Source organism: Hemitrygon akajei, chromosome 7 (genome assembly GCF_048418815.1).
Source record: "Hemitrygon akajei chromosome 7, sHemAka1.3, whole genome shotgun sequence".
Classification (NCBI taxonomy): Eukaryota; Metazoa; Chordata; class Chondrichthyes; order Myliobatiformes; family Dasyatidae; genus Hemitrygon; species Hemitrygon akajei.
In genome coordinates, this window is record NC_133130.1 from 180433277 (window position 1) to 180452554 (window position 19278).

Genomic DNA, 19278 nt, shown 5'->3' on the forward strand with positions numbered 1-19278 from the left:
ACCAATTTACTGTGAATCTTATGCATCTTAACCTTCTGGATAAGCCTAAATGAGGGACCTTGTCAAATGACTTACTAAAATCCATCTGGACAGCATCCACAGTTCTACCTTCATCACACCTTTGTCAGCACCTCAAATTTAGTCAAGTTAATTAGTAATGACTTGCTCTGAACAAAACCATGCTGCCTGTTTTTAATTAAGCCATGGTTCTCCAAATGCTTAAAAATTCTATCCCCAAGTATCATCTCCAGAAACTTCCCTGTCTCTGATGTGAGACCCACAGATCTATAGTTTCAAGATTATCCTTATTCTCTTTGATATTTCCTTGTGTTTTCTTTGTTTTGCTTTAATCGGGTTTGGTTATAAATGAAAGTAAAATGATGACCTAATGAGTAAATCTTGCATTAATCCAAATCTAGGCAGTGCCAGGTTTGATAGAAGTGAGAATTGGCATAATATCTGAATCAAACTTGAGTCTATTTATGTAGAATCAGGAACCAGAGACGATGTTAAGCCAGCAGTGTAATTAGTGTTACATCATTGCCTTTTTCTTCATAACTCAAGGCAGTGCTTTACAGTTACTGTTTTCATTTGAATCCAGATATGTCCACATCTAGACAACACAGCAAGTCCAGTTGCCTTGATTTACTACTGTTTGATGTCCACATCCCTAATTTAATAAGTATTTTTATACTTGGGCCATGACATCATCTTTTGAGATTTATATAAAAGAAATTGCTGGAACATCTTACCCTTGGGGTTTTAACAGGCAGGCAGTCAAATGGTTCTCACTGAATGCTTTTCCACGTATTTATGCCATAATTTAAAGTGCTGTAACATGAAAATGAAAACATAGCTCTTTGTAACTCCACCAATTGTTGCTCATTTCAGTTTGGCTCTATTTTAGATGTCTTTGAAAGAAATGTCCTTCATGTTCTTGTTTCTGTCTTTCTGGTTACTCTTACTTTTTAAATCTATAATGGAACTTGGCTGATCTTTAAGGAGTTGTTTTCGATAACAGGCTAGATATATCAGCAAAGTCACAATCATGAACACAGTCAAATCCTCCAACTTTCGTTCCAGGGAGGACAACCTGGGCTACTCCAACCCCAATTTGTAGCATTCCCAGAACCATGCAGGCAAATCTGCTCAGAACACACTTGCTGATATGTAGAACAGGATACAATATTCCAGGTTTGATCTAACTAAAGTTTTATAAACATTCTGCAAAATCTTACTATTTTTCTACAATAGCCCTATTTATCAAATCTAAGATCCCATATGCTTTGCTGATTATTCAATACATGCACTATCTTCAAATCTCTATACTTTGAAACCCCACATTTCTTTGTTCTTGTACACATTTCAGTGTTGTGCCGTGATATCTACATCGCCAATCTGTCTGTTTCATTTGTAGGTGGTTCCTGAAAATTCTGTTTCAGGTCCATAAATATGACCAACACAGCTGCATCTCTCTTGTGGTTCTGTCAGTCACATTTGATTGGGAATCATACAGTCTTGTTCTCTGATCATTAGTTAGTGTTGGGTTCAATGTCAGGGTAGTATGGCAGCATCACGGTTATTGTCAGAGTTTACGGTGCCAACTGTAAGGAGTTTGTACATTCTGCCTCTGACAACGTGGGTTTCCTACAGGTGCTCCAGTTTCTTCCCACATTCCAAAGACGTGAGTTGGGGTAAGTGAGTTGTGGGTATGCTATGTTGCTGCTGGAAGTATAGCAACATTTATGGGCTGCCCCCAGCACATTTTTGACCCAAATGATGTTTTAATGTACATATTGGCAAATAAAACTAATCTTTGAACATCTTCAGTTACTGCCTTACTGTAACTGGGTCTTTTTATCCTTGGATAAAAGCTCCCATGAACATTCAGACAGAAATAAAAGTCAATTTAATGGCTCTCAATGAATTTAATTGCCATAGATTTTTAAATGCAATAAAAATTTTAAAGGTTTTTTTAAATTGCTGGTAATTTTTGTGACTTAATTTGTTTCCTGTCATATTATCCATTAATGCCATTGGATCAACGAACATCAACTTGTACAATATGTGTAATAGCATTTTAAATATACAATACATCCCATGATGCTTCACAGGTATTTTATCAAACAAAATTTGGCACTAGGCCACACAGGACAAATGTTGGGAAGTTCGGCCAAAGGAGTTTTTAAAAAGTTTGTGAGAATTAGACAGCAGGTTATAAAGCTCAGGGCTTTACAGGCTGAAGACATAGCTGACTGCAGTCATGTAATCAAATTTAGGGGGAGGTAAGTGGGTAGACACAATGTAGAGGTGATAGCTTACCAGATTAAAGAGTTTTTGGTATTTGTGGGGTTAGGCAATAATACTGAGGTTTAAAACCAAGACCTTTAAAAAAAAATGAGAGCAGGAATAGATTATTGCACATTCATGCCTGCTTAGCCATTCAGTAAGACTGAGGCTGATCCAACTTTCTAAATTCCAAGTGACTGTCCTCCCTCACAACCATTGATTCTCTTAGTGATTAAAAAGCTATCTGTTTCAAATATATAGAGCACATTAAAGAATGATTCGGACAAGGACTTGTACTACAAAGATTAAATGTTACAGACCAAGTGCTGTTAAATGGTATTAGTATAAATGGTAGGCATGGATGGAGTGTGCCAGATGGCCTGCTTCTGAGGCATATATTCACACTTCAGCTTCCACAGCTTTCTGGGGCAAGGATTTCCACAGACTCAGCCTTCCTCATCGAAGATCCCATATGCCTTCCTCATCTCAGTCTTAAAAGGCCAACCACATTATCTTGAGACAATGCTATCTAGTCCAAGACTCTCACATGACAGATGACAACGTTTACCCTGTCAAGACAGCTAAGAATCTTGAATATTGTGTTTCAATAAAATTCCCTTTTATTGTCTTAAACATGAATGAAGACCGATCCACTATGTTCAATTACTCCTCATAAGGCAACCCTTTCATATCTAGGATTATTGTAGTGCACTTTTTGTGATTTGTCTCCACTGGTAATATATCTTAAATGAGGGGACTAAAACTGAAAATATTCTAGATCTGCTCTCTCTGGTTGAGTTTCTCTTAATGGAAGGATATTATACTAAATTTTAAGATTGTCAAGTAAATCAGTGGACATGGGGACAATGGATGAAAGAAATTTGTGCCAGTTAAGATGTAGGAAGAAGAGTATTAAATTACATGTCTAAGTCAATTTGCAGCTCTTAGACCCAAACCATTAGAATGATTCTCAATGAGAATGAGACTGAAAAGTTCTTCCCTATCTAGTAAAGTTGTCTTGATTTTAAAACTTCATTGCTTCCACTGTTAAGTGTTTGAATATCTCATTCTATTGAGTCATGTTAACAGGTATCAAAATAATTACTGAGATGGGACTTTTATTGAAATCAAGTTAGAAGGAAGAATTTGACTCTGCATCCTTGTGTTAGGGAAGAGAAAGTTGTTGTACTTGTTGAATTATGCATCTTCCTTTTGGAAAGAATTCACGTAGTTGCTTAGTGGGGTAGTCTCAGGAATCTTCTGATTATACATGAATAAACCCTTAGGCTTCCAGGCCAGTGCAGGTAATGATTTTAACAGACATTTTGATGACAAACTCTGCCATCTTCATCAAGGATAATACCTAGGCATGTGTAGTCCAATTGTATATATACCCCCATCGTCCGTCCCTCCTGATTGGTTAGTCCTCATCAGGTTTATGCTGTCCTATCTTGTTTACAATTGAATTCCAGTTCTTACTTGGAGCGAGATCTTTGTCTTTGTTAAAATTCTTTTCCTCTAGTTTCAGGAGGGACAGATGACAGGGGTATATATAGCACCAGACTAGACATACGTAGACAGCGTCCCTGATGAGAAGGCAGAGTTTGTTATAGAAACTGTGGCTAAAATCGACATCGGTACCTGACTGGAAGGTCGAGAAGAGTTTATTCGTCATGTACACCGGGAAAGCACTAGATCCTTTTTCACGATTGCATGCATTCATACGTTCCGTACAGCAATGTGTAGTTATAGACGGTGTTTTCTGGAGAAAGCAGTAAGATAAAATAGTCCAAAACAGAATGTTTTTTGTTTGCTGCTAAACAGACTGATGAGACTGGGATGCAGTGAAATGGAAAGGCCATTGTAAGAAGAATATAGATACTTGATGCTGCTGTTATTTACATTTGGCTCCAATGTAAAAAAAATTGCAAAAGACTGGCTTCAAAGAAGAACATATACTCTTAAGGGCCTATGGTATTACAGGAAAGTTGCTAACATGGTAAGAGCATTGGCTGATAGGTAGGAGGCAGCGAGTGGGAGTAAAAGAATCCTTGTCTGGTTGGCTGCCAGTGACTAGTGGTGTTCCACATGGGTAGGTGTTGGGACCGCTTTTTATGCTGTATATCAATGATTTAGATGATGGAATAGATGGCTTTGTTGCCAAATTTGCAGATATGAAGATTGACAGAGGGGCAGGAAGTGTTGAAGAAACAGGTAGGCTGCAGAAGGACAGACAGATTAGAAGAATGGGCAAGAAAGTGGCAAATGGAATACAATGTTGGAAAATGTATAGTCGCGCACTTTGGTAGTGGAAATAAATGTGCAGACTATTTTCTAAACGGAGAGAAAATCCTAAAATCTGAGATGAAAAGGGACTTGGGGAGTCCTTGTGCAGAGCACCCTAAAGGATAATTTGCAGTTGAGTTGGTGGCGAGGAAGGCAAATGCAATATTAGCCTTCATTTCAAGAGGTCTTGAATACAAGAGCAGGGATGTGATGCTGAAAGTACTGGTGAGGCCACGCCTTGAATATTGTGAATGGTTTTGGGCTCCTCATCTTAGAAAAGATGAACTGGAGTTGGAGAGGGTCCAGAGGTGGTTCACAAAGACGATTCCAGGAATGAAAGGGTTATACGAGGAACGTTTGATGGCCGTGGGTCTGTACTCGCTGGAATTTAAAGGATGGGGTGGGGGGGATCTCATTGAAACCTTTCGAATGTTGAAAGGCCTAGACAGAATAGATGTGGAAAGGATGTTTCCATGGTGTGAGAGTCTAGGAAAAGAAGGCACAGCCTCAGGATAGAGGGGCGCCCTTTCAAAACAGATGTGGAGCAATTTCTTTAGGTAGAGGGTGATGAATTTGTGGAATTTGTTACCATAGGCAGATGTGGAGGCCAGGGCACAACATCAAAGGTTATGGGGAGAAGACTGGGGAATGGGGTTGAGGTGTGGAAAAAAGGATCAGCCATGATTAAATGGTGGAGCAGATTCAATGGGCCAAATGGCTTAATTCTGCTCTTATGTCTTACGATCTATACAGAAAATGACTTCATAATAGTTACTGAGTTAGTAGTTTAGTAAATGCTGTTGATTGGTGGTGCTATTGTAATCTTAGGTTTAATTGCTGCCTTAATGAAGTATTTATATTGTTTTATTCTTGTCACATGTACTGAGGTCTTGTGTAAGTCTTGTCTGGCATTGAGATAGAATGGTTAACAGCGCAGAATAAAGTGTTATACAATAGGGTAATTGCTGTGCAGGTAGACAGTAAGATGCAAGGTCAAAATGAGGTAGACTGAGATCAAGAGGCCATCTTATGCTAGGGAACTATTCAATAGTCTTGTGACAGCAGGGTAGACACTGTCCTTGAGCCTTTTTTAAATATCTAAAGTCATCACCACTTGTAATGTTGTGAAGCATGTTAATTCATTTCACAGGTGTGTCACCAACCACTGAGCTACATGGAAGTAATGAGATGATTAAAAAATTCGTTTTAAAGCAGGAAATAGGAAAAGGGGGTAAAGAAAGGAAATTCTGAAATTGAGGCTGTTCTGCTCAAATGATTAAATTCTGTATGCACTCTGACCAGAATTAGGGTTGAAAATTACAGATTTTAGAGCAACAGCATCAGTTATGCAGTTACAAGTCTGTGAACTCTCTGCAATTACCTGGTTTTCTGCATTAAAGCTGACTGGCTACATTATGGTCTGGTATGGGAACACCATTGACTTTCAGCTGAAAATACTACAAAACGTAGTGGATTTAGCCTGGTACATCACAAGAAAAACCATCTCGGTCATTGAGCACATCTACATGAAACGTTGCTGGAGTAAAGCAGCAAGCATTATCAGAGATCCTCACTACCCAGTCCATGCTATTTTTTTCTCTCTCTCTGCTGCCATCATATAGAAGGTACAAGTGCCTCAGGACTCGCACCACCAGGTTCAAGAACAGATACTACCCCTCAACCATCAGGCTCTTGAATGAAGGGAGATAACTATACTCATTCTATCTGTGGTGCTCCCACAGCCGACAGTCTCACTTTAAGGACTCTTTATCTTGTTATTTCAGATTTGATAATTATTTCTAATTATTTATATTTGCATTTGCATTGTTCATTGATCCTGTTTACAGTTACTGCTCTATAGATTTGCTAAGTATGCCTGCAGGGGAAAAAATCTCTGGTTTGTATGTGGTGACTTGTATGTACTCTGATAATAAATTTTACTTTGAAATTTTGAACTTTGATTAATTACTCATAAAATGTAGTTTGATATTCATTTAAGTCACAGTACTAGACAAATACAATCTGTCTAAACTGTTAACAAACAAACGAACAATTGTGCTACTTGTCAATACTGAGTACGCAATCACAATCTAGGTTGAAAAACGTATGTGAACCTTTGGGTTAATGCTTTCCACAAAAGCTATTTGGAGTCAGGTGTTCCAATCAATGAGATGAGATTAGAGGTGTGGGTTGTAGGGGTGCCCTGTCCTATAAAAATACACACAAAGTCAGGTTATTGACAGAGCTTGCTCTTCTCAAGAAAGATCTGTTTATGTGCACCGTGCCTCAATCAAAACAACTTTCAGAAGACCTTAGAAGAAGAATTGTAGAGACGCATGAAGCTGGAAAAGGCTACAAAAGCATTACTTAAAAACTTGAGTGTTCATCTGTCCACAGTGAGAGAAATTGTCTACAAATAGAGGAAATTCAGTACTGATGCTCCGCTCCCTAGGAGTGGGCATCCTGTAAAGATCGCGCCAAAAGCACAGCGTCTAAAGCTGAAGGAGGTGAAAAAGAACCCAAGGGTAACAGCAGAAAACCAGCAGAAATGTCTAGAACTTGCTAAAATCTCTTTTCATGTATCCACTATGCAAAAAAAATGAGCAAGAATGGTGTTCATGAAAGGACATCACAGAGGAAACCAATGTTTTTCCAAAAAAAAAATTGCTGCACATCTCAGGTTTGCAAAAGACCACTTGGGTGTTCAACAATGCCTCTGGAACAGTGTTCTGTGGACAGATGAGAGAGACAAAACTTTAACTTTATTGGCAGAAATACACACAGCTATGTTTGGAGAAAATGGTACTGCATACCAACACCAAAACCTCATTCCAACTGTGAAGCACGGTGGAAGGAGCATTGTTATTTGGAGCTCCTCTGTGGTCTCAAGGCCTGGATGGCTTGCAATCATTGAGGGAACAATGAATTCAAACTTGTATCAGGATATTTTACAGAAGAATGTCATGATAGCAGTCTCACCTGAAGCTTAATAGAAGTTGGATGATACAAGAAAACAATGATTTGAAACGAGTAAATCAACAAAATGATTTAAAAAGAAGAAAATTAGTGTTTTGGAAAAGCCAAGTCAGAGTTCAGACCTTAACCCAATAGAGATGCTGTGGCATGACCTGATGAGGGCGGTTCATGCAATGCATCCCAGATTATTGATGAACTGAAACGGTTTTGTATGGAGGAATGGTCTAAAATTTCTCCTCACCTTTGTGCAAGTCTGATCTGCAGCTACAGGAAATGTTTGGTGGAGACTATTGCTGTTAAAGGAGCTTCTACCAGTTATTAAATACAAGGGCTCATATATTTTTTCCAGCCTGGTACATGATTGATTAAACAATGTATTCAATAAAGACATGAAAAATATGATTGTTTATGTGTTAGTAGTTTAGGCAGATTGTGTTTGTCTATTATTGTGACTTAGATAAAGATCAGACTACATTTTATGCAAAAAAAAAACAGGCAATTGCAAAGGGTTCAGACTTTTCTTGCAACTGTACTTAAGAAAACAAGGTTGAGAATTTTAAAATGGAGAAAATGTTTAATTGGGTCAGAAAGTGCAGTGGTGACGACGGAAGATGTACAAAGCACAGACCATGAAGAAAAGTTGGAGTAATCAAGTATGTGGGAACAGAAGCATTGATGAGGATTTCAGTAGATCTGAATATAATTATTCATCACAGGAGCTTCACAACTGATGGAATCCAATTCTCTTCTTCCCCCCCCCCCCCCCCCCCCGCCGCCCCCAATAGAGGCACAAGAGATTGCAGAGGCTGGGATTTCAACCAGAACCCCTGTTTCCCAGTTTCTCCTACCTCATTTGGTTACATCTGCCTATCACTCAGATTTTGAGCCCTATCCCCCTCCCCCACCTCCACTTTTTCCTTTTCGCTTGGCATCACCCCCCCCCCCAATGTAAATCCATTCATCACCTTCCCTTCTCAGTAAATTCCCACACCCACCATTGAGCATATCTACATGGAACGTTGTAACTGTCGTAGGAAAGCAACATCCGTCATTAGGGACCCCCACCATCATGCTCATTTCTTGCTGCTGCCATGTTGAAGATGATACAGGAGCCTAAGACTTGTGCCACCAGGTTCAAGAACAGTTATTAACCCTCAACCATCAGGCTCTTGAACCAGAGGGAATAACTTCACTTAACGTCACTTGCCCCATTACTGAACTGGTCCCATAATCTATGGGCTCACTTTCAAGGACTGTTCATCTCATATTATCAATGTTTATTGATTATTATTATTATTATTATTATTATTATTATTATTATTATCTTTTTGTATTTGCACATTTTATTGTCTTTTGCACACTGGTTGTCTGCCCTATTGGTGTGGTCTTTCATTGATTCTCTTATGGTTATTTGATTTATTGAGTATACCCACAAGAAAATGAATCTTGGGGTTCTATATGCTGATATGTACGTAGTTTGATAATAAATTTACTTTAAGTAGCCAGTGATGAATTGTGAAGGTCTGAGCAAGGTGGAAACTGTTAGCAGAAGTCTGGGAATTTGCAAGTTCTGTATGGTCATGAAATAGTACTGGTGTAGTCGCATTTGCTGGAAAAGAGTTGAGGAAAGGGACATTAGGACTGAAACAACAACTGTTTAATGTATCCCTTCATTGAAAGGTGTAGCTTGAACCCATGTGGTGGTATTGTACATCCACTGAAAAGAGCTGGGGAGCACCTTAGAATTAGAAACTGACAAAATGGCAGAAGGCATCAATGGTCATGTTTGTAAGTGGAATTGGATCAAGGGTGAAAGGATGAAGTCAAGGTTGGAAGAAATGTTCAGGTAAGGTCTGTCCCAGAGGACTTACTGCTTTAATCTGGCAAGAGGGGTGAAGGGAGTGGAAAAAATAAAGGTCATCAGTTGCTTTATTGGCAGTTAGCAGTGAAAAGGTATGGGTCCATGTGGAACTGAAATTCTGGAGATTGGAGAAAATGTCAACTGATACACATGAAGACTCCCAGCTAAAGAAATGGGCATGGAGGTGGCAATGGATGAAGAGTTAAATATCATGTAGAGCTTGAAACTTAAAGACATTGAGGGGGAAGCAGTGGCCTTTACTGAGGACTAATTATTCAAGATCAAAAATAGGAAACTCAGGGGAAGATGAAGGGGTGGAGGCTGGTGAAGAGACTGGATCAAAGGAAAGCAAAGGAAGAAAGGTATTGAAATTAAAAAGCTCTCATTAACTGTGTTGTAATGGAGAAAAGAAAAAGTCACTTGTTTGCAGCATCAAGTGCAGCAAAGAATAAAGTGTCGATTATGACAGCTCTGAGTGTGCTACATATATCAAAGGTTCATTTTATTATCAAAGTATACAACTCTGAAATTCTTCAATTCACTGGGTAGCCATGAAACCAAGAAAGAAAAGAAAAGCAGCATGATCGACAACCCTCAACTCTATCCTCCCACACGCAAACCGAGCGAAAACAGATCAAGCACTTTGACCCCCAAATCCTTCTTCCCACACAAAAACGGAGCAAAATGAATCAGGCACATTGACACCCCCCTCAATCCCCCCTCTTGCACAAAAAAACGTACAAAAGAATCAAGCACATTGACCCGCAAATCCCCCTCTTCACACAATAAAAACGAGAAGATGTGGAAAAACACTAAATATTAAAACTATAAGCCTGAAAAAATATTTTGTAGTCCAATTTCACATCCAAAACACAAAAAACCTGGCCAACACTCTCCACAGTGGCAGGCTGTCCCCTCTCTGATAGTGTAGCAGAGCGAACAAAAGGCAGGCAGCCGGTGTTCACTCTTCGCATTTGCTTTGATGCTATAATCGGTGATATGGGATCAAACATTGGGTCGCGCACCAAACTGAGGCCTTCTCACCACAAGGTTTGTTCATGCTGCCTCTGCCTCCCGGAATCTCCCAATATATTACCCTAATTGTGAACCTCAGGATGTAATTGAGAAGAACTGGATTGTTTAGACGTACTACATAGGTCTAAATTGTGACGGGTGCAATGCAAAGAGTAAAATCCAGAGAAGATGACTTGGAGCCGGTGAAATTTGCTAAGGGTTACGATGGTGGCACAGTGGTGTAAGTGGTTAGCATAACGCTATACAGTGCTAACAATTGGGGTTCATTCAGTTCCTGCTGTTGTCTGTAAGTTGTTTATATGTTCTTCCTATGGCCCCATGGATTTCCTCTGGATGCTCTGGTTTCCTCCTACGGAGCAAGAAGGCTGCGAGTGAACTGCTGATTTTTCGGAGCGATCGGAGTCTTTTTTACTACTCGGGTTAAAGAGGGGCGACACTGCGCAGGCACATGAAGTCAGGCAGTAGAGCACGAAAGGTTTAAAAAGGCTGAAATATCTAGCGGGTAGTGGAGTGAGAGGCAGCAGAGTGGTAGTGCTTTGGCTTAACGGGCTTAGACGGTAACGGGATGAGGCGAGGTAGGAATTATGTGTGTGAGGCCAGTTTTCTGTGTTCATTGTCAGATGTGGGGGGTCCTGGAGTCTCCCAGCCTCCCAGATGGCCATATCTGCACCAGGTGTGTCGAGCTGAAACTCCTGAGGGACTGCGTTAGGGAACTGGAGATGCAGCTCGATGACCTTCGCCTAGTCAGGGAGAGCAAGGAGGTGATAGGAGTTACAGGCAGGTGGTCACACTGGAGCCACGGGAGACAGACAAGTGGGTCACAGTCAGGAGGGGGAAAGGGAAGAGTCAGGTACTAGAGAGTACCCCTGTACAACAAGTACTCCTGTTTGAGTATTGTTGGGGGGGGACAGCCTACTGAGGGAAGCAGCAGTGGCCATGCCTCTGGCACAGAGTCTTGCCCTGTGGCTCAGAAGGGTAGTGAAGGGAAGAGGAAGGCAGTAGTGATAGGGGACTCTATAGTCAGGGGTTCAGACAGGTGATTCTGTGGATGCAGGAAAGAAACTCTGATGGTAGTTTGCCTCCCAGGTGCCACGGTCTGGGATGTTTCAGATCGCGTCCAAGATATCCTGTAGTGGGAAGGAGAACAGCCAGAGGTCGTGGTACATATTGATACCAATGACATAGGTAGGAAAAGGGAAGAGGTCCTGAAAAAAGACTACAGGGAGTTAGGAAGGAAGTTGAGAAGCAGGACCGCAAAGGTAGTAATCTCGGGATTACTGCCTGTGCCACGTGACAATGAGAATAGGAATAGGATAAGGTGGAGGATAAATGCATGGCTGAGGGACTGGAGCAGGGGGCAGGGATTCAGATTTCTGGATCATTGGGACCTCTTTTGGGGCAGGTGTGACCTGTACAAAAAGGACGGGTTGCACTTGAATCCCAGGGGGACCAATATCCTGGCAAGGAGGTTTGCTAAGGCTACTGGGGAGAGTTTAAACTAGAATTGTTGTGGGGTGGGAACTGAACTGAAGAGACTGGGGAAAACGATGTTCGCAAATAGAGAAAGCTTGTCGACAGTGCGAGAGGGAGGATAGGCAGGTGATAGAGAAGGGACGCGCTCAGACCGAAGGCTTGAGATGTGTCTATTTTCATGCAAGGAGTGTTGTGAACAAAGTGGATGAGCTTAGAGCGTGGATCAATACTTGAAGATATGATGTGGTGGCCATTACAGAGTATTGGATGGCTCAAGGACGGGATTGGTTACTTCAAGTGCCAGGTTTTAGATGTTTCAGAAAGGGCAGGGAAAGAGGCAAAAGAGGTGGGGGCGTGGCACTGTTGTCACAGCTGCAGAAAAGGTGGACGCCATGGAGGGATTGTCTATGGAGTCTCTGTGGGTGGAGGTTAGGAACAGAAAGGGGTCAGTGACTTTACTGGGTGTTTTTTATAGGCCGCCTAATAGTAACAGGGATATTAAGGAGCAGATAGGGAAACAGATCCTGGAAAGGTGTAATAATAGAGTTGTCGTGATGGGAGATATTAATTTCCCAAATATTGATTGGCATCTCTTTAGAGTGAGGGGTTTAGATGGGGTGGAGTTTGTTAGGTGTATTCAGGAAGGTTTCTTGACACAGTGTGTAGATAGCCTACAAAAGGAGAGACTGTACTTGATTTGGTATTGGGAAATGAACCTGGTCAGGTGTCATATCTCTGTGGGAGAGCATTTTGGAGATAGTGATCATAATTCTATCTCCTTTACAATAGGATTGGAGAGAGATAGGAACAGGCCAGTAGAAAAGCGTTTAATTGGAGTAAGGGGAATTATGAGGCTATCAGGCAGGAAATTGGAGACTTAAATTGGAAACAGATGTTCTCAGCGAAAACAGCAGAAGAAATGTGGCAAACATTCGGGAGATATTTGTGTAGAGTTCTGTATAGGTATGTTCCAATGTACAGGGAAGTTATGGTATGGTACAGGAACTGTGGTGTACAAAGGCTGTAATAAATCTAGTCAAGAAAAGAAAAGCTTACAAAAGGTTCAGAGAGCTAGGTAATGTTAGAGATCTAGAAGATTATAAGGCTACTGGTAAGGAGCTTAAGAAGGAAATTAGGAGAGCCAGAAGGGGCCATGAGAAGGCCTTGGCAGGCAGAATTAAGGAAAACCCCAAGGCATTCTTCAAGTATGTGAAGAGCAAGAGGATAAGACGTTAAAGAATAGGACTTATCAAGTGTGGCATTGGGAAAATGTGTATGGAACCGGAGGAAATAGCAGAGGTACTTAATGAAGACTTTACTTCAGTATTCACTATAGAAAAGGATCTTAGTGATTGTAGTCATGACTTTCAGTAGACTGAAAAGCTTGAGCATGTAGATATTAAGAAAGAGGATGTGCTGGAGCTTTTGGAAAGCATCAAGTTGGATAAATTGCTGGGACTGGATGAAATGTACCCCAGGCTACTGTGGGAGGCAAGAGAGGAGATTGCCGAGCCTCAGGCGATGATCTTTGCATCATCAATGGGGACAGGAGAGGTTCCGGAGGATTGGAGGGTTGCGGATGTTGTTCCTTTATTCAAGAAAGGGAGTAGAGATAGCCCAGGAAATTATAGACCAGTGAGTCTTACCTCAGTGGTTGGTAAGTTGATGGAGAAGATCCTGAGAGGCAGGATTTATGAACATTTGGAGAGGTATAATATGATTAGGAGTAGTCAGCATGGCTTTGTCAAAGGCAGTTCATGCCTTACGAGCCTGATTGAATTTTTTGAGGATGTGACTAAACACATTGATGAAGGAAGAGCAGTAGATGTAGTGTATATGGATTTCAGCAAGGCATTTGATAGGTACCTCTTGCAAGGCTTATTGAGAAAGTAAGGAGGCATGGGATCCAAGGGGACATTGCTTTGTGGATCCAGAACTGGCTTGCCCACAGAAGGCAAAGAATGGTTGTAGACAGGTCATATTCTGAGTGGAGGTCAGTCACCAGTGGAGTGCCTCAGGGATCTGTCCTGGGACCCTTACTCTTCGTGATTTTTATAAATGACCTGGATGAGGAAGTGGAGGGATGGGTTAGTAAGTTTGCTGATGACACAAAGCTTGGAGGTGTTGTGGATAGTGTGGAGGGCTGTCAGAGGTTACAGTGGGATATTGATCAGATGCAACACTGTGCTGAGAAGTGGCAGATAGAGTTCAACCCAATTAAGTGTGAAGTGGTTCATTTTGATGGTCAAATATGATGGCAGAATATAGTATTAATGGCAAGACTCTTGGCAGTGTGGAGGATCAGAGGGATCTTGGGGTCCGAGTCCATAGGACGCTCAAAGCAGCTGCGCAGGTTGACTCTGTGGTTAAGAAGGCGTATGGTGTATTGGCCTTCATCAATAGTGGAAATGAATTTAGGAGCTGAGAGGTAATGTTGCAGCTATATAGGACCCTGGTCAGAACCCACTTGGAGTACTGTGCTCATTTCTGGTTGCCTCACTACAGGAAGGATGTGGAAGCCATAGAAAGGGTGCAGAGGAGATTTACAAGGATATTGCCTGGATTGGGGAGCATGCCTTATGAGAATAGGTTGAGTGAACTTGACCTTTTCTTCTTGGAGCAAATGAGGATGAGAGGTGACCTGATAGAGGTGTATAAGATGATGAGAGGCATTGATTGCGTGGATAGTCAGAAGCTTTTTCCCAGGGCTGAAATGGTTGCCACAAGAGGACACAGATTTAAGGTGCTGGGGAGTAGGTACAGAGGAGACGTTGGGTAAGTTCTTTTACTCAGAGCGGTGAGTGCGTGGAATGGGCTGCCAGCAATGGTGGTGGAGTTGGATACGATAGGGTCTTTTAGATAGGTACATGAAGCTTAGTAAAATAGAGGGCTATAGGTCAGCCTAGTAACTTCTAAGGTAGGGACATGTTCGGCACAACTTTGTGGACCAAAGGGCCTGTATTGTGCTGTAGGTTTCCTATGTTTCTACATTCCAAATACATATAAATTAGGGTTAGTAAGTACTGGGCATCCTATGTTGGTTGCAGAAGCATGGTGACAATTAACAGGTTACTCCCAACTCATCTCAGATTGTGTTGACCATTGATGCAAATGGCACGTTTCACTGTGTTTTGACAAATAAAGCTAATCTCTGTCTTTAACACACTTTTTGTGTTGAAATATCAAAAATAGTAACACCTGACTATTTACCATATCACCTTGCACTTGTTTGCACTTATACATGTTGAAGCTTTTAACAGGTATTTCTTTAAGAAAACAAGGTACAGTTGCAAGAAAACGTTTGTGAACCCCTTGCAATTACCTGCATTTCTGCACTAATTATTCATAAAATGTGGCCTGATATTCAACTAAGTCACAATAATATACAAACAAGATCTGCCTAAACAAATAACACGTAATTTTATTTTTCATGTCTTTAGAATCAGAATCAAGATTATTATCACTGGCATGTGTTGTGAAATTTGTTAACTTAGCAGCAGCAGTTCAATGCAATACATAATATGGAAGAAAAAATAAATATATCAATCATTTACACTATACATATATTGAATAGATTAAAAATTGTGCAAAAACAAATAACATATATTTAAAAAGTGAGATAGTTTTCACAGGTTCAACGTCCATATTGGAATCGGACGGCAGAAGGGAAGAAGCAGTTCCTGAATCGCTGAGTGTGTACCTTTAGGCTTCAGTAGCTCCTACCTGACGATAACAATAAGAAAAGGACATGCTCTAGGTGCATGGACACTGCCTTTCTGAGACACCACTCCTTGAAGATGTCCTGGGTACTTTGTAGGCTAGTGCCCAAGATGGAGCCAACTAAATTTATGATCCTATGCAGCTTCTTTTGGTCCTTTGCAGTAGACCCCCCCCCCCCCCCCCAAATATCAGACAGTGATGCAGCCTGTCAAAATGCTCTCCACGGTACATCTATAGAAGTTTTTAAGAGTGTTTTTTGACATACCAAATCTCTTCAAACTCCTAATGAAATATAGTCACTCTTTTGCCTTCTTTATAACTGCATTGATATGTTGGGACCCCTCAGAGAGCTTGACACCCAGGAACTTGAAACTGCTCACTGTCTCCACTTCTGATCCCTGTATGAGGATTGGTGTATGTTCCTTTGTCTTACCCTTCCTGTAGTCTACAATCAGCTCTTTCGTCTTACTGACGTTGAGTGCAAGGTTGTTGCTGTGACAGCACTCCACTAGTTGTATATCTTGCTCTTGTATATCCTCTTGTCTGCATCTGAGATTCTACCAACAATGCTTGTATCATCAGCAAATTTATAGATCATATTTGAGCTATGCCTAGCCACACAGACTATTTATTGAACACATTGTTTAATCAATCACTTTCCAGGCTGAAGAAAGTATGTGAGCATTTGTATTTAATAACTGGTAGAACCTCCTTTGGCAGCAATAATCTCCACTAAATGTTTCCTGTAGCTGCTGATCAGACATACACAATGGCGAGGAGAAATTTTAGGCTATTTCTCCATACAAAACTGTTTCAGTTCAGCAATATTTCTGGGATACCTTGCATGAATAGCCCTCTTCCGGTCATGCCACAGCATCTCAATTGGGTTAAGGCCTGGACTCTGACTTGGCCATTCCAAAACACAAATTTTCTCTTTTAAAAAAAAAAACCACACATTTTGTTGTTGATTTACTCTTGTGTTTTGGATCATTGTCTTGTTCCACCATCCAGCTTCTATTAAGCTTCAGATGACAGACTGCTACCCTGACATTCTCTTGATGCAATTTTGAATTCATTATTCTCTCAACGATTGTAAGCTGTCCGGGCCCTGAGGCAGCAAAGCAGCCCCAAACCATGATACGTCTTCCACAATGCTTCACAGTTGGGTTGGGCTTTTGCTGTTGGTGTGCAGTGCCCTTTTTCCTCCAAACATAACGATATGCATTTCTGCCAAAAAGTTCAACTTTTGTCTCATCTGTCCACAGAACATTGTCCAGAAGAATTGTGGAATATCCAGATGGTCTTTTGCAAACTTGAGACACGTAGCTTTTTTTTTGCAGGACAGTGGTTTACTCTGTGATGTCCTTCCATGAGCACCATTGTTGTTCAGTGTTTTTCTTATAGAGAAAAACAGCGACTTTAGCAAGTTCTAGACATTTCTGCAGGTTGTTTGCTGTTACCCTTGGGTTCTTTTTCACCTCCCTCAGCAGTGCATGTTGTGCTCTTGGTGCGATCTTTGCAGAATGCCCACTCCTAGGGAGAGTAGCAACAGTACTGAATTTTCTCCATTTGTAGACAATTTCTCTTACTGTGTACTGATGAACACTCAGGTTTTTAGTAATGCTTTTGTAGTCTTTTCCAGCTTTATGCATCTCTAATTATTCTTCTAAGGTCTTCTGAAAGTTGTTTTGATCGAGGTATGATGCACATATAGATCTTTCTTAAGAAGAGCTGGCTCTGTGAGTAACCTGACTTTGTGCGTCTTTTTTTATAGAGCAGTTTACCTCTACAACCCACACCTCCAGTCTCATATCATTGATTGGGACACCTGACTCCAACTAACTTTTGTAGAAGGCATTACCCCTAAGGTTCAAATACTTTTTGAACCTAGACTGTGATCGTTGAAATAGTGTACCAAGTGTTGATGTGAAGAAGTACAATTGTTTGTGTGTTATTAGTTTAGGCAGATTGTGTTTGTCTATTATTGTGATTTAGGTGAAGATCAGATCACATTTTATGAATGATTATTGCAGAAAACCAGGTAATTGCAAAGGTTTCACAAACTTTATTGCAACTATACCTGCAATGGGAAGGTGATAGGTTTGTTATTCTGAATTAGATCCCAGTGGCTTGAGGGACTTTCTGGTCTTGTAATATCCTAAATATAATTAAAAGTAAACAAGTTTCAGTTGATGGTTGTGATGGTAAGTGTAGCACTCAATAGTGTAAAGCGGTTTGTATAACAAATTTTAGAAATTGGGTAGTATATCTTGTCTGTAATGTGAGAGAGAGGGCAGTTTGATTCAGCATCATGATAACAAGGGATAAAAGGGATATTATATAAGCTTCCCTTTTTAGAATACATATTAGAGAATATATTATGTAAATGTTTGCACATGAAATTTGATTTAGTATGGAATGAAAGTTTTAATTGCATTTATGTGTTTACTCTTGAAATAACCCCTGTTAATATTTTATCTGATAGGTACAAAGGATTCATTAAAGATTGCCCCAGTGGACAGCTTGATGCAGCAGGCTTCCAGAAAATCTACAAACAGTTCTTTCCTTGTGGAGACCCTACAAAGTTTGCTAAATTTGTCTTTGACGTATTCGATGAGAATAAAGTGAGTTGCTTGTTTTGCATTTTCTTTGTTGAAGTAAATTAATTTGGATAAAAGTCAGGTATCAAAATTGTCAAACGACTGGCTATAGATAAGATTTATAGGTTTTTTAAAATAATTTCAGAATAGTGTATAAATTTAACAGATTGCGAACATAGTTTATGTTGGGTGACTTGGAGGAATATCCAATCAATATTAAGTCCTACTGTTGTAGCAATGTATTGCTTGTGAATTAATAGTTACATTGTGAGGACATCACTGCAATAAGACAGCTAGCCAAGGATAAATAATAAAAATTGAAACTGCTGGAAGCACCCAGTTGAAACCCTTTATATTATATTTTTTTCCCCCCTCTCGACTTTCATACTTGCTTTTAAGATGATGGGTTGGTGATCAGTCCTAATTTCAAGATTGTGAACTTCCAAAGCTATCTTCTTCCATCCTGCTTCATTCTCCCCTATCCTCCTCCATTTTTCCAGCATTATTGTTTTTTATTCTGATGTTAGGGCAGTATCCAAGATCAGATAACTCGTGATATTATTCAATGTTTGAGGGTTTGACTGGCCTTGTACTTTAGGGCTGTCAACCTAGTCTGCTCTGTTCCCTGCATTTCAGATCTTAGCCCTGTCCTCCCAGCCAAAACAAGTATAGTATTTCCGTTGTCCTTTCACCCCACCAGCTTCCATTTTACCACAATCTTTAATGAAATTCTATTATAAAACATGTCTTCCTCTCCTTTTCAGTCTATGACTCGCTGGTTCACTCATCCTTCTCAACCAACCATTTTCCTTCAAGCAATTACAAGACATGTAACACATGCCTCATCCTCATCCCTTCCTATCAACCAGGGCCCAAATAGGTGAAACAATAATTCTCATGCACCACTTCCATATTAGTATATTGCATTTAATACTCAGAGTGAAGATTGGATGGTCCTTAGCAAAAATATCTGTTCAATTTATGAGAATGATCTTGAATTTTTGGTCACCTGTCATTTTTTTTTCTCCATCCTATTTT

General features: G+C 40.4%; 1 protein-coding gene across 3 annotated transcripts in view; it reads left to right on the top strand.

Moving 5' to 3' along the window:
* LOC140731241 (neuronal calcium sensor 1) overlaps nucleotides 1–19278 on the top strand; it is a 77468-nt gene that overhangs the window by 38361 nt on the left and 19829 nt on the right. For all 3 annotated transcript variants that reach the window (XM_073052776.1, XM_073052777.1, XM_073052775.1), the window contains one exon: nucleotides 18126–18264. In XM_073052776.1, coding sequence (XP_072908877.1) covers nucleotides 18126–18264 — 139 coding nt within the window. The remainder of the gene's footprint in view (nucleotides 1–18125; nucleotides 18265–19278) is intronic.